Below are 21,211 nucleotides of genomic sequence, written 5' to 3'. Positions count from 1 at the left end.
ATGTAATGTGACACAAATTTCAGCAGAATTCACAGAGCAGTTGAAAGTAGATGAAGCCAGGCACGATGGCTCACATCTATAATCCTAGCTACTCAGGAGGCTGAGATCTAAGGATCCTGGTTCAAAGCCAGCTTGAGTAGGAAAATCCATGAGACTTCTTCAATAACAACCAAAAATTCAGAAGTGGAGAGTATGGTTCAAGGGGTTGAACACCAACCTTGAATGAAAAAGCCACACTAGAGCAAAAGGCCTGGAGTTTAAGAGTTTAAGCTCCGGGGTACTAAACAATATGAGACTCTTCTCTCCAATTAACCTTTAGAAAATGGCTCAGGGGTAGGGTGGTAGTCTTGAGCTGAAGAGCTTAGGAACAACACCAAGGCCCAGAGTTCAAGCCCCAGAACCCACAGGAGGGGGGGGGGAGAGAAGAGAAGAGAAGAGAAGAGAAGAGAAGAGAAGAGAAGAGAAGAGAAGAGAAGAGAAGAGAAGAGAAGAGAAGAGGAGGGGAAGGGAGGAGAGGGGAGGGGGGAGGAGAGGGGAGGAGAGGGGAGGAGAAGGGAGGGGAGGGGAGGAGAGGGGAGGAGAGGAGAGGAGAGGAGAGGAGAGGAGAGGAGAGGAGAGGAGAGGAGAGGAGAGGAGAGGAGAGGAGAGGAGAGAAGTCAAGTCACAGGGCCCAAAGGAATTCAGAGAAAGCCCATGGCACTTGCTTCTGTCTCCATCCATACTAATTGGGCACCTCTGATTCCTCAAGGGGAGGCACCCAGAGGAAGCTGGAGTCCACAGAGCACCACAGGCTCTTCCTTACAACACTTCTGACAATCCTGTCACCTGTGCAGGCATGCATACAAGCACAGCTCAAAGGTGGGAGGAGATGGTATCCAGTACAACATCACCTGGACTGACACATGGACAGGAAGACTCAATCTTGCAAACCAAAGACATGCAAATAAATACAAGAATGATACTGCTTATTAAATGAAGAACAAAGACAACAAAACAAAAACGACAATAACATTATAAAGTGGCATGATACTTTTGTTGAGTTATGGCATTGCTCCGAGTTTAGGTAATACGATTACTTCTGCTCACTCCCCTTAGGAGAGATGCAGATAGAGGAAGCTGCATATGGGACTTCAGTCATGTAAGACTTTGGTGATGCAAAAGCTCCAGCAACAGAGAAGCCAGGAGCTCTCTCATCCTATGGACTCCCAGCAGAGCTGAGCAAGAATGGTCACAAAACATTTCCCAGCATGCAGTCAGTCTCAGGTCATAGTGATTCTTAAAAAGGAAGACAGAGCCAGCATGGGTGACTCACACCTACAATCCTAGCTACTCAGGAGGCTGATCTGAGGATTGAGGTTTGAAGCTAGCCAGAGGAAAGTCTGTGATACTCTTACCTCCAATTCATCACCAAAAAGCAAGAAAGGGAGCTATGGCTCAAGTGGTAGAGTGCTAGCCTTGAACAAGAAAGCTCAGAGACAGAGCCCACACCCTTAGTTCAAAAGCCTTAGGACCAACACTATTAAAAACTTAAAAAAAATAAAAATAAAAAAAATAAAAGAGTGTAATCATAGCTACTCAGGAAGCTGACATCTGAGGATCAAGGTCCAAAGCCAGCCCAGGCAGGAAAAGTCCCTGACACTCTTATCTCCAATTAACTACCAGAAAACCAGAAGTGGCATTGAGGTTCAAGGGGTAGGGTAGTTGCCTTAAGCTGAAGAGCTCAGGGATAAGGCCCAGGCCCAGAGTTCAAGTCCCACAACCAACAAAAGAAAAAAGGGGGGCGGGGCAGGAAACCATATGTGGTCAAGAAACTCATTATTACAAATCAGACTATTTCAAGTATTTTTCCCTCCATGACCCAAACTTTCCATAATGAAGCTTTATTGAATTGAACCATAGGTATGATACTGCTAATGGTCAACATTTTTTTGGCTACAAAAATGTTTTGGCTTCAACCTAATATTTTCATAATTAAAGTTTTAGTAACTTCAGTTTTTCACAGCTTTCCTTATTGCACGGACCAGCACTCTTTAATATGAAGAATTTGCGCACGCACATGTGGGCACATGTTCATACTCGGAGCTCTAGCCTTGAGAAAGCCTAAGGATAGTGCTCAGGCCCTGAGTTCAAGCCCCAGGACTGGTATATTAGTACATGCTCAAAAAATACCTATAGAAAGTGTATCACATGCTAAGAGATCTGAGAGGAATCGGGAAAGTTATGTATTTCCACAATACTTAAGAATAGTATGGCTTTTGTTGCCAGAAAAAACATTTAGAAGATTAAAGCATTTAATCTAAGGAAGTAGTAGACCTCCTTAAGACTTTTTTGGGGTTTTTTTTGCCAGTCCTGGGCTTGAACTCAGGGCCTCCTTGGGCTTTCTCAATGCTAGAACTCTACCACTTGAGCAATAGCTTGGCTTTTTCTATATATGTGGTACCAAAGGATTGAACCCAGGGCTTCGTGCATGCTAGGCAAGCACTCCACCACTTGCCCAAATCTCCTGGCCCCCCAAATAGTATTTGCCTATTTACCTAATCTGGCTTAAAATAAAAACAGAAAGGGTGAGCAAATACAGTCAATATATTCAACGTATCTATGTAAAAATGAAACCATGCAAACTGAAGGTGTGGACAGGATTGAGAAAGATGAAGGAGAATAATGGAAGGGGAGACATTGATCAAGATGCATAACTGTGTGCATAACCTGACTTGTTGAACTGAAAACCCTCTGTATGACTACTTAAATATAGCAACTTGGCTTAATAAATAAAAACAGGCTGGGCGAGGTGGCCCATGCCTGTAATCCTAGCTACTCAGAAGGCTGAGACCTGAGGATCCCGGTTTAAAGCCAGTCCGGGCACTAAAGACTGCACAAAAATCTTACCTCCAGGGGCTGGGAGCTTGGCCTAGTGGTTAAAGTGCTTGCCTAGCATGCATGAAGACCCGGGTTCGATTCCTTGGTACCACATATATAGAAAAAAGCTGGAAGTGGTGCTGAGGCTCAAGTGGTAGAGCTCTAGCCTTGAAAAAGTCCAAGGACAGTGCTCAGGCCCTCAGCTCAAGCCCAGGACTGGCAAAAAAAAAAAAAAAATCTTACCTCCAACTAATCACTAGAAAGGGGAAAGTGGCGCTGTGGCCCCAGGGGTAGGGTGGTAGCATTGAGCTGAAGAGCTCAGGGACAGTGCCCAGGCCCAGAAGTTCAAGCATCACGACCCACAACAACAACAACAAGGGAAAAAAAAGTAAGGAGTCCAAGACTGGGCACAGTAGTGTGTACCTATGGTGTCAGAGTGCTGAGATAGGACAATCACTATGGCGCAAAACATAGTAGTTAAGACCTGGTCTAAGAAAAACAAGACATTATAAGATGCAAGCTGGTTGGGCCGGGAATGTGGCCTAGTGGTAAAGTGCTTGCCTAGCATGCACAAAACTCTGGGTTCTAGTCCTTGATACCATATATATACATGGCTTGAAATGGGACTGTGGCTCAAGTGGTAGAGCACTAGACTTGAGCACAGAGAGGTTTAGGAACAGTGCCCAGGCTGAGGTCAAGCCCAAGACTAGCAAAAAAAAAAAAAGAGGCAAGCTGGTGCTAAGTAAAATGTCTTAATGATTATGTAAATCTGAACTGTAAATCTTTACTCAGGAATATATGCCTGGAATGAGTGTGTAAGCTAATGGTAAGGGGGGAGAATGTGGCTTGGTCAAAAGGATCTTTCAAGACCTTGTGACCTACCCTTTCCTTTATAAAGTTCAGGAAAAACAGAAAGGTCACTTTGTTTCATTTCTCCTCCATTAGGTTTAAGAAAACAAAACAAAACAAATCCCTAGCCCTACAAAGTGGCTTGTACTGAACTTTCCTATTTGAATTAGAGTGTAACACAAAAAGAGGTGGGGGGGACAAAAAAGAACAATCAGGCAGAACAGTCAGGTGTGGTGGCAGATGCCTGTAATCCCAGCACTCTAGAGACTAAGGCAGGAGGATTCTGCATTCAAGGCTAATCTAAACTAGACAAGAGACTGCCTCAAAATGAGGGTGGGGGGGAGACAGATCCAGTCGAATGGTATTCCTCTATGGTTCTGACTTGGAATTATTATTTATCTTATTGGGATTTTTGTTTTTGTTGGTTGGTTGAATTTTTTGCTGTTTTGTCCAGGGGCTTAAACTCAGGTCCCAAGTGCTATCCCTGAAGCTTCTGTCTCAAGGCTAGTCCACCACTTTAGCCACAGCTCCACTGCCAGCTTTTGACAGTTAAACTAGAGATAAAGGGACTGATTTTCCTGCCCAGGGCTGGCTTTGAACTGTGATTCTCAGAGTAGCTAAGATACAGGCATGAGCTACTGGCGCCTGACTTTGTTTGGCTAGAGAGAGTCTCTATGCAGTCCTGGCTAGTCTGGAGCCCACAAACCCTCCCATCAGCCTCCTGAGCATGGAGGTCTTCATGCCTAGCTTAGAGTGACTTTTAGGGGAAAGGGTGCAGGTTTTAAATCTGGATGATGCCTCTGAGCTTTTTTTTTTTTGCTCAAAGCTAGCACTCCACCATTTAAGCCATAGCTCCACTTCTGGCTTTTTTTGGTGGTTAATTGGAGATAAGACACCCCAGACTTTCCTCCTCAGATTTTTAGCCTCCCAAGTAGCTAGGATTACAGGAATGAGCCACTGGCGCCTGGCATTTTTTTTTTAATTAAGCCAATTAATTCCTCAGTGAGTCACCTTTCATTTGGATCTGTATTGGTCAATACCGAAGCCACTAGGAATGTGGTCTTTAAACTTAAAGTCTATTAAAACTGTGTGCTCTGTTCCTCAATCACACCAGTCATATTTCAAGCATCCAAAGCTAGATGTGGCTACCACATAACACAGAGGACAAAGAGATCTCAGCATAGGACACTGGATAAGCCTGTGAGATGAGGCAGGTTATTGATGGACCTGGCCCCCCTCCATCCCACCCAAGCTTATGTAGCCTAAGCCAACCATCTTTGCACCATGTACAAGCATATCTCAGCCAGGTCAGGAGAGCAATGTCCTGGGCTCTACAGCCCCAAGACTGCTGTGAAGATAGTCTTCCCATTAGCCCTGATATCTAGGCCAGATGAAACCCTGAAACCCTTCCCCTGAACCACAGTAATTAAGATGTCACAAGCAGACTCTTTTCTCTCAGTGCCATGCTTTCTGCCAGCTCTTGTTCACAGGAGCCCAAATTACTAAGACAGCTTTGGCTGGAAGCACAAGTTAGGTATCTAAAACAACCACATTGGGCTCCCACCTCTGTTTCCACACCTGCACCAGAGACTGGGAACTGGAGCCCAGAATCACTGCAGGGCAACCTGCCTCATTTTGCCCAACTTCAGAGGCCTACTCAAGAACAGAGCCTCAGCCAGGCACTGGTGGCTTAGATCTGAAGATCACGGTTCAAAGCCAGGCCACCATAAGAATGTCTGTGAGGCTTTTATGTCCAATTAACCACCAGAAAACCAGAAGTAGCACTGTGGCTCAAAGTAGAACAGAAGCCTTGAGCTGAAGAGCTCAAGGACAGCAGCACCCAGGTCCAGAGTTCAAGCCCCATGATCGACCAAAAAAAAAAAAAAAGAAAGAAAGAAAGAAAGCAAGAAAGAAAAGAATGGAGCCTTATTCACAACTACATGGGGGTCTCCAGAACCCCCATGTCATTGGAGCCAGACCCACTCCCAGAGGGAGCAGCACATGCCCGTCTTACAGCAGGAAGAAAGGGGCTCTCCAACCTCCTCATCACTCACTGGAAAAAGCCTCACATCCCCATTGAGCTAATGCTTCTCCCAAGCCTCTCCCCGACAAAGAAGCCAGAATATGTATAAGAGCCAGGCCTGGTGAGCCAAGCATAGGGGCCCAATCTTTTATCCTCCACCTTGGAGGCTAAGGAGGAAGGATTAGGGCTGGAGGACAGCTTGGGACTCACAACACCTATACCAAGAAAAAAAAAAAAAAGTCAGGTGCCAGTGACTCATACCTATAATCCTAGATATTCATCCACAAGGCTAAGATCTGAGGCCTGACTGGGTAGGAAAGTCTGTGAGAATCTTATCTCCAGTAAGTCACAAGAAAATGGGAAGTGGAGCTAAGGCTCAAAGTCTTGAGCAAAAGAATTCAAGTTCAGCACACCGGTCCTGCATTGAAGCCCCAACCACAGACAAGACCAAAAAAAAAAAAAAAATCCTATTCACATCTTAACTTTATCTGAGATAGTATATAGCCTAGGTATATACTTGTCTAGCCTTAGCCTCTCAGGTGCTGAGATTAAAGGTGTGTACCACCACACCCAGATTTAAATCTTATTTAAAGCACCACCATTGTAACTAGTTCTATCTATGAGAACTAGATGGGCCAAGCTTCTAGGCACATATTATATGCAGGTTCTATTATTTCCAAATTTGTCTACTTGGTAGTTTATTTTTAACTTCAAAACCAATACAGTTGGTACCCTGGTATCCAAGGAGGACCAGTTCCAGAACCACCCACGTCCCCACCCCATCCCCACAAGCAGCCTTTATAGAACACAGTGCAGAACTTGCATGTATCCTAAGTACATGCTCCCCTACACTCCAAATATCTGTAAATGGCCTATATTATCCAATACAACAGCTATTGTGCTGTACTGTTGAACAAGAGATCAAAGTGTTACCGATTCAACACAAATTGAGTATGATTTAACAAAAATCAAAAAATGTTATACCTTATAGGTTTAACACAAACCCAGTTTTCTTTCAATTATTTTTGGTTCACAGTTGGTTGGATCCATGAGTGAAGAGCCCACAAACACAAAGGACTGAATAATCCTTTCTCAGTCAGCATTCAGATACTCAGGAGCAAGAACTCGAGTTCTCCAGCCTCATTTCAAGCCCTAGAATAGGCGTTTACACCCATACACACTCCCATACACAGCACATTTTAGTAAAAAGGTCACCTTCTATCTTAGCTTGGCTAGAACCATGGATCAGATTGAAGAAGTGAAGCTGGCTAGGCAGGGAGGTCCTGGTCAGCTCAGGGGACCTGGAAGACACACCAGGCAGAGGCCTACTGAGCTTTGCTATGCCTGGGAAGGATGCAGAGTGAGAAAACACCTCTTTGCCCTCAGCCTCAGGCCTTATCCTCGACATGGATCTCAAAACAGGAAGTGGGAGAGGGAGGCAAATGCACAGACCCTACAGCTAGCAGCAGGGAAAGGGGCTCTTGGGCCACATCTAATTCTCCCTCTAGCCCCCAGGTAACGCTGCACACAGCACATCACACAACTCAGCCTGACTTTAATGCTTACTCAGTGCTAGGGCAAACATTTCTCAGGCTGACATTCCATGTAACCTGAGCCTAACCCATTGCTGTTCGTCCTCCACTTTCTCCAGCCCTGTGCTGCTGTATCCACATCTTGCAGGCACACGGCAGCAAACTGGGAGCTTCAACCACTGGCAATCTAGATGCTCAGCACAGGTCTACCAGGAAGATTCTCAACACCATGTTGGAAAGATGGAGAAGCTTAAAGACCCAAGCCTGCCTGAGCTCCCACAAGAGTCATCAACTCTCAGTGTGGAACCCAGACTCTCACAGGCTAGACACTGGGCCCCAATCCACTGCCTTAGTGGCCACAGTGGGTCCCTGAACAAGCCCCATGCCTCATGCAAGCAACGTAATTCCATGATATGGAAGAGGCAAAGGGCAAAGGCTCCTGAAGTCAGAGTAACTGGGCATAAGCCCTGACTCAGCCACTTATTAGCAATTTAGGTAAAGTCTCTATAATTACAATTCTCATGTACATAAATTGATAGGACTGCACACTTAGGAAAATACAGGTAAGTGAACAGGACAATGCAGGTACACTGACGTGCAGAGTAGTAAGTACTCTTCGCTGACTGTGCCAACACTTCTCCCAACACAAAGCCTGACACCTGACACATGAAAATCACAACCTCACCAGATCTTTTTCCTTAAAAGGAAGGCTTAAGGCCCAAGCCCCACAAATCACCCTGGCTCACCACACAAAGCAACAGGACTTGAGGGGCCCACATTTACCCTATATCCACATCCTGCCAACTGGTCACGTGGCAGAGGGGCCTCCCTAGGGCTACGGCAACCAGTTCTTGTCTGATTTCAATAAATGGTTTCTCCAACAATGAAGATGCACTGAACCAATAGCATGGAATCCCGACAAAAGCAGAATCCTGGGGATCTCCAGATCGCTTCTGCATGCTCTCCATCAACCCAAGGGACTGAGAATGTGTATTAGTGGTAAGAGTGCTTGCCTAGCATGCATGAAGCCCTGGGTTCTATTCCTCAGTAGCACATAAACAGAAAAGGACTAGAAGTGATGCTGTGGTTCAAGTAGATAAGAATGCTTGCCTTAAGCAAAAGAAGCTCAAAGACAGTGCTCCCCAGGCCCTGGATTCAAGCCCCAGGACTGGCAAAATGTAAACAAACAAACAAAACTACACAAAGCTAGAAAAAAGGACTCTGAATGTTACCTCCATAAAGAAATGATCATAGCCAGGCGCAGTGGCTCACGCCTGTAACCCTAGCTGCTCAGGAGACTGAGATCTGAGGACTGCAGTTCAAAGCCAGCCAGGGCACCAAGAGTGTGAGACCCTTACCTCCAATTAACCACTAGAAAACTGGAAGTGGCACTGGTGCTCAGGGCATAGGGGGGTAGCCTTGAGCGGAAGAGCTCAGGATGCCCAGGCCCTAGGGCAGGGCTGCAGCCTTGAGCTGAAGAGCTCAGACACAGCACCTAGGCCCAGAGTTCAAGCCCCTTGATGGAAAAAAGAAAAAAATTAATTACAATGTTTAAGTAGCTATACTTAACCTAACAACATTACACATTGTACCTAAGTAACATCACACCCCAAAAAGTATATACAACTATTTTTTTGGCCAGTCCTGGGGCTTGAACTCAGGCACCATGCACTGTCCCTGAGCTTCTCTTGCTCAAGGCTAGCAATCTACCACTTGAGCCACAGCGCCACTTCCAGCCTTTTTCTGTTTATGTGGCGCTGAGGAATTGAAGCCAGGGCCTCGGGCATGCTAGGCAAGCACTCTACCATTAAGCTAAATTCCCAGACCAAGATGTTTGTTCTTTTATCCAGAAACGAGGCTAAGGCTCAGACTGAGGAAGGGGTGAGTTCATCAACAGCCACGGGTAGGTGTGGGTCCCAAATACACTTCTCACAATCCTGCTGTACCCAGGCCACCTTCTTGCCATTCTATTCTTCTTCTACCTTCTTCATCTTACCTCTTTATACATCTAAGCCCCAATACTCACATGGCTTAAAATCAATTGCATGCCATCAAATGAAATAGTAATCCTGAGTCAAAGAAATCTAAATCTGAGGCAGCTTACAAATGCAACATAGTTCAGCAGAAGCTAATCTGCCTCCTTCAGGAAAAAAAAAAGAAAATAGACCAGAAGATAAGCATAGTGCCCAAGGGGAGGAGGGTTAGCTGGGAGAAGTGGCTGTTAGCACAGCAACTGAGTCCCCTCAAAGGCTGTGGTACCAAGCACAAATCCATGCCAAGGCTGGCTACTCACACTCAGAAAATGAGAAATTAAGCCATTTTTCCCCCAAAAGAGTGGCTTGTATTATAACCTGGAACAAAAGCCCTACTTCAAACAGCTTGCTCTGGGCACAGGTGCATGCCCTCCCTAGAAGACCGAGTACACACTCCCCCCAACAGAGGCAAAGGAGTGCCCACACGTGTGTCCCTTCTGAGTCTAATACCATGCTAAGAGGCCATGCCGCTACTATTACCCTGTGCCTGGCTTTACATATATTGACTTACTAAAGCCTGTCCGGAGGAGCTTTTCCTTCATACTTTGGGGTGCTGGGGATAGCACCTGGGACCTCATTCATTAGGCAGGCACCCTTCCTCCAAGCTAGAGCCCCAGCCAGAAATAGCTACAACGGCAAAAGAAAAAGGTGGAATTGGTGCTGTGACAAGTGGTAGAACGTTAGCCTTGAGCAAAAGCAGCTCACAAGACAGGGCCCAGGCCGAGTCCAAGCCTCAGGACTGACAGCAGAGAGAAAAAGGAAGAAGGAAAGAGGAAGGGCAGGGCAGAGCTGTCTTTTTTTTTTTCCTTACTTTTTTTTTTTTTTTTTTTTTTGCCAGTCCTGGGCTTGAGCTCAGGGCCTGAGCCCTGTCCTTGGGCTTTCTCAAGGCTAGAGCACTACCAGTTGAGCCTCAGTACCACTTCTGGCTTTTTTCTATGTTTGTGGTACCGAGGAATCGAACCCGGGTCTTCATGCATGCTAGGCAAGCACTCTATCACTAGGCCAAACTCCCAGCCCCAGAGCTGTATTTTCTATCAAAGTGTATGGCTTTAGTGGAGCGCAGTGGCTCACTCCTGTTATCCTAGCTACTCAGGAGGCTGAGATCTGGGGATCAAGGTTCAAAGCCAGCCCGGGCACAAAAGGACCTGAGAATTTTATCTCCAATTAACCTCTAGAAAAGGGGAAGTGGGGCTTAGCTCAAAGGTAGGGCAGTAGCCATGAGCTGAAGAGCTCAGAGACAAAGCCCAGGATGAATTGAAGCCCCATGACCGCCCTCCCCCACAAAAAAGCTCCTGCTTTAAAGACCAGGTGTAGCCAGGCGCTGGATTACACCTGCAATCCTAGCTACATAGGAGGTTGAGATCTGAGAATAAAGGTTCAAAGCCCGGGTATGAAAGTCTGTGAGACTCTTATTTCCAAATTAACCACCAGAAAACTGAAAATGATGCTGTGGCTCAAAGTGGTAGAATGCTGGAGGGACAGCACCCAGACCCTGAGTTCAAGCCCCATGACCAAAAAAAAAAAAGGACCAGGTGCTGGTGGTTCATGCCTGTAATCCTAGCTACCAGAAGGTTAAGATCTGGGTACTGCAGTTCAAAGCCAGCTGGGCAAGAAAGTGAGTGAGACTCATTTCCAATTAACCACCAGGAAACTGGAAGTAAAAGCTGTGGTTCTAAGTGCTTAGCCTTGAGCAAAAGTGCTCAGGGAAAATGTCCAGGCCCTGGCTGAAGCCCTAAGACTGACCAAAAAGAAAAAAAGTTCCCACACTGGCTCCGTGGCTAGGTTTCAGTTAAGAGAAAACTGCCTTGGGATAAAGAAGAAATGTAAGGTTTTGTCTTAAACTGGATTCTTTGTGAGATGAAAGTAAGACATATCTCAGATTATTCAAGAATTAGCAGAGGGTGCATGTATGTATCTTTTGAGTTTGCTTGTGTTGTTAGTTATTTCAAAGTCATCCTATGTAAGTACATTTTATCCCATTCAAACTAGCCAATCACGAGCAGATCTGTGAGCTCAACCAATCTGAGCCAGAGGGGCAGGGCCTGCTGCGTAAGGATAAACAGGGGGGCGGCCTGCTGGCTCTGTGTGCTGGCTTGCCAGGCTTTTGGGCTGATGCTGGACCCTTTTGCAGAAGTAAATGTTTTGCTGTGAGAATTCTTTACTTCGAAGTCTATTGTTGTGACTCCAATTGCTCTTGGAGAGCATATTTATAACACTATGGTGCAGAGGCCTCCCTTTAGGCAGGAATTTACAGCACTCCTATTTATCAATAGATTCCTTCCTAAAGACAAGAAACCACTGATCGGGCTGGCCAAGGCAGCCAACTCAACCCACCCAGGTCATTTAACACTGGACTGCTCACGTGGCTTTTCCTCAGAACAGGAAAAAGCCAACACAACCAAAGCTTTTCAACCAACAGTCCTCAATAAGGGGCGGCCACTCTGAGTCAACATGCCACAGGCATTCACTTCCGTCACAGGGAGAAGCCAGGCATAAAGGCACTCTGGCACACAGACCTCGTACTGGTCCTACCACCACCCGGCACCCTCTGGCTGTTGGCTAAGACATCACAAACATTTGCACGTGGCTTACATAGTTCCAAATACTTTTATTTCAACAACCTGAATCAAAAATCAAACATAGTCCCAGGCCTCCTCAAACACTTGGGGGGTGGACTTATAGGGACCTCTCAGCCTGTTTCCTCACTATAAAGTGGGGAGTTTGGCCTAGTGGTAGAGTGCTTGCCTAGCATGCATGAAGACCCGGGTTCGATTCCTCGGTACCACATGCATAGAAAAAAGCTGGAAGTGGTGCTGAGGCTCAAGTGGTAGAGCTCCAGCCTTGAGAAAGTCTAAGGACAGTGCTCAGGCCCTGAGCTCAAGCCCAGGACTGGCAAAGAAAAAAAAAGTGGCCAGCCAAATCCTATCAGCAAGAGCTTTGGAGTGGGTCTAGGTCTGCAAGGCATTTTCCATGTGATCACAGACCACAAAACACACTGGTCAAGAATGGTCTGCAGGGCCTGGAGTGTGGTCTAATACTAGACTGCTTGCCTAGCATGCACAAAGCTGTGGGTTCAATTCTTTGGTACCACATAGAAAAGGCTGGAACTGGTGCTGTGGCTCAAGAGGTAGAGATTACACCTTTAATCCCAGCTATTCAGGAAGCTGAAATATGAGGACTGTAATTTGAAGTCAGCCCAGACAGAAAAGTCTACTAGACTCTTATCTCTAACTACTCCAAATAAGGCAAAGTGGAGTGGTGGCTCAAGTGATAGAACACTAGCCTTGAGCAAATTAATCTCAGGGAGAGGGCCCAGGCCCTGAGGTCAAGTCCCAGGACTACCAGCCATTTAAAAAAATGATGTGCTCGGGCAGGATGGTCCCCTAAGATTTTATCACCTGGAGATACCAGGGTCACCTTTGTGTGGTGAATGCATGGTTATGTCTGCACACAAACGGACGCACCAAAAAACATACTTCACTTGGTGACAGCTAAGTTTCCAAATCTGAAGACCAATACTGCTAAGTGACAGGAGCTCACACCTACAGTCCTACTCGGGAGGCCAAGATCTAAGGATCCCAGTCTGGTTCAGAGACAACCTGCAGTCTCTTATCTTCCTTTAAGCAGGAAAAAGGGAAAAGTGGAGGGAGGCTCCAGTGGCAGAACACGAGCCCAGCGAAGCCCTGAGTTCAAGTCCTAGTACTGGCATGCTCATGCACACACACACAAAGAGATCAATCAGATAATGGTTTCAGAGCTGATTTTTTTTTTTTTTTTTGGTCCATCCTGGGGTTTGGATTCTGGGCCTGGGCTCTGTCTCTGAGCTCTTCAGCTCAAGGCTATGGCCCTACCCCTGGGCCTGGGCATTGTCCCTGAGCTCTTCAGCTGCTGCCCTACCCCTGGAGTCACAGTTCCACTATCCTATCCTTATCTCCAGTTATCCTATCCTATCTTATAGGATAACTGGAGACAATTCTCCGGTCTTTAATGCCCTAGGGCTTTAAATTTGATCCTCAGATCTCAGCCTCCTGAGTAGCTAGGATTATAGGGGTGCGCCATCGGCTTCAGAGCTGATGTTAACTAGAGGGTACAGTCAGCTGAAGAAGAGGAAGCTTGAGAGAACAGCTGTAGCGGAAGTTCAGGGTCAAAGCTAGAGATGACAGAGAAACTGCCTCAATAAGCACCTCTGTAAAAACGGAGGACAGAAAAGACTGAGCTGGCATTTTTACCACTCTAGGGTTTCTCCAGACTGGCCTATAATAAGGCTGCAAACCCTGAGCCAGGGCTCCACCTCCCAGGGTCTCTGAAAAAGATCTAGTCCTGGGCTGGGAGTTTGGCCTAGTGGTAGAGTGCTTGCCTAGCATGCACGAAGACCTGGGTTCAATTCCTCAGTACCACATACATAGAAAAAAGCCGGAAGTGGTGCTGTGGCTCAAGTGGTAGAGCTAGAGCCTTGAGAAAGTCCAAGGACAGTGCTCAGGCCCTGAGCTCAAGCCCAGGACTGGAAAAAAAAAAGATCTAGTCCTTCCCTCCAAAGCAAGGTTGGGAGGTTAAGTGAAACACGAGCCATCAACTATCCACGTTAACAAAACCACAAACGCCCACACTTCTCTTGCAATACCCAGTGCCAGGCATGCATACCCTTCCTGTATTACACTTCCATAGGCAGTCAGCCCTCACAATTGCCCCTATATGGGACCAGAGGAACAGTACATCTGGCTGATGTAAGAAGGCAGGAGGAGTGCAATGGGGGTAGGGGGTCAGAGAGTCTCCAGACTAGTTTGCAAAGATGTCCCGCACAGATGAACTGGTGGCAGGAGGTGAAGGTGAGGTGAGCAAGGCTGCCTCTGCCCCAGGATGTGGACTCCACATGTTGCCTTTGCCCTGGTCACAGGCTCTGTCAGAATCAAGATACATGCCCTCTCCTGCTTTTAAGCCTGAAAGATGTAGATGGTAGGTCTCCAGGGCTGTAGGACAGGTGTCCCTGAAGCATCCTGACCAGTTGGTCCTGGAGTCAGGCTACCCCAAGAACGTCTTGGCTCCCCATGTATGTGGAATATTAAAACTCAGGCAAGAACTCCCAGCCTGTCATTCTTACAGCCACCCTGCAAAGCATCCCTCCACAGAATGGAGGTCTCAGGCACTCCAGTTGTGTGCCCAGAGATTGAGCTATGGCGTGCAGACTGGATCTAGTGCCACTGGCAGGTCCCCAGATGAATGACAGCTAATCATTGGCTAACCAGGCTGAAATCTTGCTTCAGTTTAAACAGAATACCAAGGGTCTGCAGACACCACTATCTGCCCAGAAATAGCTGTGTGTCGTCAGTGATAAGTCCAAATCCATGCGCTGGGAAGCTCTGGGGGAAGACGCTCCCCTGACCCACAGCTGTGGTAAACCTCAACGTCTCCTTCTGCCTCCCAATCTTGATCAGCCACCCCTCCTTTTCTGCACCCACAGGAAAGTGGGGGGCCAGGACCCTCATGACTTGGGCTGATGCCCACTAATGTCCATCTCCCTGCCTCCATCTCTTGTCACCTCCCAGTCCTTCCTGTACACCATAGCCAGAGGACTCTTCCTAAAATACCACCACTGCCAGCCTCCTCAAATTGCTACCTACCCTGTCAAAAACGCTGCAGGCTCCATACTGTCACAGACCAAATGCAAACTCCTTAGCTTAGCAACTCAGGCGTCCTGCAACCACGCCCAAGATGGAGCACCTCTGTCCTCTAACTCACTGGCTGACCTGGTCTACACTGACCACTCAGTGCACCACGCCCTCTCCACCCAAGCCACCGAGATCCCAAGCTGGCTGTGGACTGGGAGGTCTGAGAAGGAACCTGAATCACGCTGCTCAGTGAACACACATCAGCCTCTGTCAAGTCTCTTCCAGTGTGATTTCCTTCTGCTGCCGTGGTCCCCTCCCCCTCCTGGGGTAGAGATCAGAGACTGTGGCTTCTATGTATATCCCCCACACTGGGGCAGGCAGAGCAAGACAAGTAATAGCCACAGCTACCATTACTGTGTACCAGGCACTGGGTGGAGCCTAACAAAACCTTCCTCTTTTTCCTGGTCTCCCTCTACACTGTTATCCTCACGCTGTGCATGGAGGAGATGAGGGTCAGGAAAGACGGGGACCTCACTTTTAAGGTCCTGCACCAACTGACGGGCAAAAGTTAATCCACATAAGCTCCACTCCAAAGCCCATCTTCTGTGGGGCAGGCAGTGAAAGAAAGAAAAAGGCATCCTCCTGCCACTCTCCTCACCCCCTTACTCAATGGTTCAGTGAAGACTTCCTCTGGCCAAAACAAGGTGCAGCAGACGAGCCACGCTGTTCCAGCCTGGAAGGCAAGTAAGGTGACTCCAGCAGCACCAACAAGGCTCCCAGAGAACAGCACTGTCCCCCAAGGACACACATTCTCCCTTCAACATACAGCCCAAAGCCTTGCACACTGCAAAGTGGCATCAGCAGGTAATAAGAGGTGGAGACAAGGAGTTCAGCCGGCCCTGCAGTCATGAAATCCAATTCTTTCAGAGTTATACAGGGGCTAATCACATGTCCCTATGCACCTCATCTTATGCAATTATATGCTAGATAATGTTCCAAGCATCTGGCCTGTATTATCTCATTTAACCCTCCTGAGGAGGAAGTGCTCTAAATCTAAGGTGCTACCCTGCCTCCTGCCCAAGCCGAATGTTCCTCACTGGGCTGCCACAGGCACTTCCAAGGAGCACAGCTTCTAGCTCAGTGCTTAGCACATGGTTAGTGCCCACACAGACGTTAAGTCTCCACCTCCTCAGGCTGAAACACGAATCTCCCGTACCAGCGGGGCTGGATGGCTCAGTTTCTAAGGACCCAAGTGACGTACAGAGGAGTTAAGAAGCTGCAAGGCATAGAGATTTCCTTCTTGAAGACTTGTTTCTTAAACATGACATTTGAAATATGATGTAAAAATCAATGTTAGTAAATTCTTTAATAAAAAAAATTAAATTAAAAAGAAGATGATGATGCAAGGCCAGCCACTCGCATCAGTTACTAGACTCCCAAAGCTTTCCACTCCTCCTTCCTAAGCTTCAGCCCTGGGGCTGGACCACGCAAGCTCAAGTCAGAGGGAGAGAGCCAGGCTGGCAGGGCAGCATTATGGGGTTGCACAGCGGTAGGAGAACCTCCTATGTGCAGAGGAGTGGGTTACAAGCCCCCGCACCTATCTGGCACTGCAATGATGGGCATGAGGGCAGGCATCCCTCAAGGCCTAGGGGTGCAGCTGGTCACAGGCCTCTCACAGGCCTCCCCCACACCTGTGTGCTTGCAGTTGCTTTTCTCGCTGAAACTTCAGGGAAGACTGACATGTCTACCCACTGCCAACGGAAGCTGGGAAGGTGTTGGCTCTCATAAACAAGAAAATTATTATATATAAAGGCTTAGTGGAAAAATGCTAGCCTAGCATGCATGAAGCCCTGGGTTCGATTCCTCAGTACCACATACTCCAAAATGGCTGGAAGTGGTGCTGTGGCTTAAGTGACAGGGCACTAACCTTGAGCAAAAAGTGTCCAAGGACAGTGCCCAGGCCCCAAATTCAATCCCCAGGATTAGCAAATTAAGAAAAAAAAAGGGGGGTGGGCTGCATCTGCCTAAGAGTGAGCCTGCATAGCCAGGCAGGCAGATGTCTGAACAGTTGCCCTGCCACTGAGTTCCTGTGCTGTCTGTCCAGTCTTCTGTCCTTTGCCCTTTCCCCAAGAATGTAAAAATATAAGTCTTCTATTAATAGAAAAGGCCTAAGGCATGTCTTATCAGCTCCTTCATCTCAAACTATTGATCTTTGGCTACTTTTCTTCAAGTATTCTACCCAAGAGTCCAGTTGGATTTAAAGAACAGGGCAGTTGAATTGTGTAGTTTATCTACTCAAGGAATCCACCAAGACACATTAGTGCCAACTCTATTATTTAATCTGGTAACAATGTAAGGTGCCTCTCTTGTCAGCTCTGGTGAGACAAAGCTACCTGAGAGCCAGAGACAACTGAGGGGTCTTCTCCCCACTCTTCGCTGCTACAAGCCCCAACATCGAGCACCAGAATAGTAATCCCTAAATGAGAAGCTAAAACTACATTAGGAAAAGTGCTTTGAAATTGTGAAGCACTTAGGGACAGTAGTAACATTATTACCTAAGAGAAGGCAAATAAATTCCATTTGTCTAAGCATTCCTAACAGGGAAGGTGAAACTGACTCCACAAAAGCATGCTCTTGGCCATGCTCTTGGCTGGTGCGTTGGCTCCCGCCTGTAATCCTAGCTACTCAGGAGGCTGAGATCTGAGGATCAAGGTTCAAAGCCAGCCCAGGCCCAGGACCTAAGACTCTATTCCCAATTAATCTCTAGAAAACAGGAAGTGGGGCTTGGCCCAGGGTAGGATGGTAGCCTTGAGGTAAAGAGCTCAGGGACAGTGCCCAGGCCCAGTTCAAACCCCATGACTCACATAAAAAAGAAAGAAAGAAAGGAAGGGAGGGAGGGAAGGGGGGGAAGAACTAACTTGGGATTGGAGTTTGGCCTAGTGGCAGAGTGCTTGCCTGGCATGCACGAAGACCTAGGTTTGATTTCTTGGTACCACATATATAGAAAAAAAGCCGGAAGTGGTGCTGTGGCTCAAGTGGTATAGCTCTAGCCTTGAGAAAGCCCAAGGACAGTGCTCAGGCCCTGAGTTAAAGCCCCAGGACTGGCAAGTAAATCAATCAATCAATAAATAAATAAATAGAAAGAAAGTACTTGGGGGCCAGTGGTCTAGGAACTAAGGGGCTCGCACCTCTAATCCTAGCTACTTAGGAGGCTAAGACCTGAGGATCATGCAGTTTGAAGGGGGAGAAGAGGTGTGAAGACTTATCTCCAATTAGCAACCAAAAAACTAGAATTGAGGCCAGGCACCAAGCTCACACCTGTAATCCTAGCTACTCAGGAGGCTGAGATCTGAGGGCGTGGTTCAAAGCCAGCCAGGGCACTAAAGACTGTGAGATTCTTATCTCCATTTAATCACTAGAAAAAATGGGAAGTGGGGCCATGGCTCAAGGGTAGGGCAGTAGCCTTGAGCCAAGAGCTCAGGGACAACACCTAGGCCTAGGTGGTAGCCTTGGGGAGGGGGGAGGGGGACTCAGGGAGAGCACCCAGGCCCAGAGTTCAAGCTAAGAAGTGAAACTGTGGTAAGAGTGTCAGCCTTGAACAAAGAAAAGAACTAAGGGTCAGCACCCAGACTGTGAGTTCAAGTCCCAATACCAGTACAAAAAAAAGAGAGGCCAGGAGCATGGCCTAATGGTAGAGGGCTCCCTTAGCATGCACAAAGCCCCAGGTTCAATTCCTTTTTAATGCATACATGGAAAAAGCCACAAGTGGCACTGTGGCTCAAGTGGCAGAGTGCTAGCCTTGAGCAAAAAAGTGTCCAAGGACAGTGCCAAGGCCCTGAGTTAAAGCCCCAGGACTGGCAAAAAAAGGACTTAGGACTGTGGGGAATGAGCTATAAACCAGCTGGCTCAATTAACAAACAGACACAACCAGAGACCACAGTAAACTAATTCATTTCCTCTTTTTTTCTTTCCTTTTTTCTTTGAGACAGGATCTCAGTATATCACTATATTACCCAGGCTGGCCTCGAACTTGCAATCCTCCTGCTTGTTCCTTGATGGGAAGAGTATGGCACTGTGCCACTTCAGTCCCAGGTGCTGTTCTAGTCCCTATATATAGAGCCTTGGAAAACAATTCAAAACCCTTGCTCTGTCAAAGAGCTCAAGCCAAGCCAGGCAAGGTGGCTCACACTTAAAATCCTAGCTATTCAGGAGGCTGAGTTCAAGGATCACAGTTCAAAGCTAGCCCAGGCACAAGACACTAAAGACCCAAAGACTCATCTCCAAATAAGCACTAGAAAATGGAAGTGGCTCTGTGGCTCAATGGGTAGGGCGGTAGCCTTGAGCTGAAGAGCTCAGGGACAGCACCTAGGCCCAGATTTCAAAAAAATAAGCTATTGTTCTCACCATACTACTATTCTATTTCACTTTTTTGGGGGAAGGGGGGGCAGCTTGAACTCGGCCTGGGCACTTGTCCCTGAGCTCTTGAGCTCAAGCTATTGCTGTACACACAGAGTCACAGAGCCACTTCCGGTTTTCTAGTGGTGTTAACTGGAGATAGGAGTCTCATGGACTTTTTGTGCTTAGGCTGGCTTTAAACCTCAATCCTCAGATCTCAGCCTCCTGAGTAGCTAGGATGAGTCAACAGCACCCGGGCACTATTTCACTATTAAACAAGAGTTCCTACGCAAAGCATCTAGCACAGAACCCATGGGCCATAAACACCGCACCTTCCTACTGTTGGAGCATCCTATTTATTGTGCTTTTTAAACAGTATCATTATACCTTCAAACAGACCAGCATCTAGACAGCAATGCAGTCTAGAGATGGCCAGATGTGTTCTTACTGACCTGCAGTGGATCTCCCATCCATGCAGCAGTATCTAGAAGATACTGTACCTCCCCCCCCATCATCTTATCCACCTATCAAATGCCCAGCAAACACCTTCAAGACTTGGTGGGTATGAAGTGAGCTCATCAGATGAAGCAGCGTGTCGAGCAGACAGCATCTTCTCCATCCCTTCCTGTCTTTTCAGAATGCCCCAGTGAGAGCCACACTGAGGACGCCGGGAGGCCTTAGGTGTCATGTGCTCTTCCTGGGTCATTCCTGTCACTTTCCATCACATGTCCTTTCATACCTGAAGAGCTGCCCTGGGCAACCCCAACCGGCTGCTCCACTCATCCTCCTCTGCTTTTGCCCTGAGCACACACTTACAAAACTTCAGCCAAAACTGTCACAGAGAAATGATTCTCTGTTCAAGCTGGGGCCTACGCCTAAAACCACTATAGAAATCTTCCAGTATTAATTATTAAAAACTTTGTACTCACTATCCAGAAAGCATCTAAACTAGTCACCCTTGTTCAGCATCCCTTGATTAAACAAGGAACTGGGATTCCTCAAAAACCATCTAGGGCTCAAAGTTCACAAGCAAACATCTGGCAGTCCTGCAAAGGTGCCTGCACAAGGCAGAAATGCAGCAGGTGGCCTATGCTCTCATAGGGCATTCGCCAAAGTCTTTTTGACCTAGTGGGGCTGGAGTCTGCTCTCCCACCTAGATGGCAGACCCTTGTAGAAGGTCCCAAAGTGGACGCTGTGGGGAGACTTGAGTGGGTAAGAGGAACCATCTCAGGCTTGTCTAGTCCCTTCCTTCATTACCAAAACAAAGGCCACTAGCAGCCTGGCCTTCCACTTCTCACCTGATCGGAAACACCTCCATAATCTGCAGTTCCAACCTTCACAAGCTGACAGTTCAGGGGGAAAGGGAGGCTGCGCCTTCTTGGGTGCATCCTGTCCAGGCCATATGTTGTTGGGGCTCTGAGCCTGGTGGCACCCCCAAGGCAGAGGCCTCACAAGAGCAATTGTGCGTTCATCTCGGTGATCCTCACTGCTCAGCTCGCAGGGCAGCTGGGAGGCCCTGCGCGGTGGCTGCTCCGGGCACGCAGATGCCCGCCCTCTCCTCCCCGGCTCGCTCCCTTGCTCGCTCCCAGGCGTCCTCCCCAGAAAGGGCAACTCTGGAGCTTGAGAAGGCACAGCACCCCGACCACCCCCACCCAGCGGGAGCCGCTCCCCTGCTTCCCGGAGGGCGCGCCCTAGGTACAGGGGAGGGAGGGGGCACGAGTCGTGGTCAGGACTGGCCACGGGATGGTGATGGAGGGCAGGGCCAGACTGGGCTGGGCGGACTGACGCAGACTGCGCTCAAAGTGTGACAAGTCCCGGGCCCCCGACGGCGGGGGGCCGAGGGCCGGGAGTTGTCGGCGGGGGAGGGGGACGGCGGAGCAGAACTGTAGACTCAGGACCCCCAAAGGCAGGCAAGGC

General features: G+C 47.9%; 1 protein-coding gene across 2 annotated transcripts in view; it reads right to left on the bottom strand.

Annotated features, from left to right (window-relative positions):
* Capzb (capping actin protein of muscle Z-line subunit beta) overlaps window positions 1-20,748 on the bottom strand; it is a 102,528-nt gene extending 81,780 nt beyond the window's left edge. Inside the window, exon 1 of one of the 2 annotated variants that reach the window (XM_090335696.1) lies at window positions 20,593-20,748. In XM_090335696.1, the coding sequence (XP_090191822.1) occupies window positions 20,593-20,682 (90 nt within the window). In that variant the 5' untranslated portion in view covers window positions 20,683-20,748. The remainder of the gene's footprint in view (window positions 1-20,592) is intronic. The other variant, XM_090335697.1, reaches the window with a different exon arrangement.
* Window positions 20,749-21,211: the final 463 nt, after the last annotated feature.

The sequence above is a fragment of the Megascapheus bottae genome, chromosome 6, assembly GCF_031878675.1.
Source record: "Megascapheus bottae isolate mThoBot1 chromosome 6, mThoBot2.hap1, whole genome shotgun sequence".
In the NCBI taxonomy this organism is placed as follows: Eukaryota; Metazoa; Chordata; class Mammalia; order Rodentia; family Geomyidae; genus Megascapheus; species Megascapheus bottae.
The sequence above is the reverse complement of the archived record's forward strand: the minus strand, read 5'-3'. Positions and strand labels throughout refer to the sequence as shown.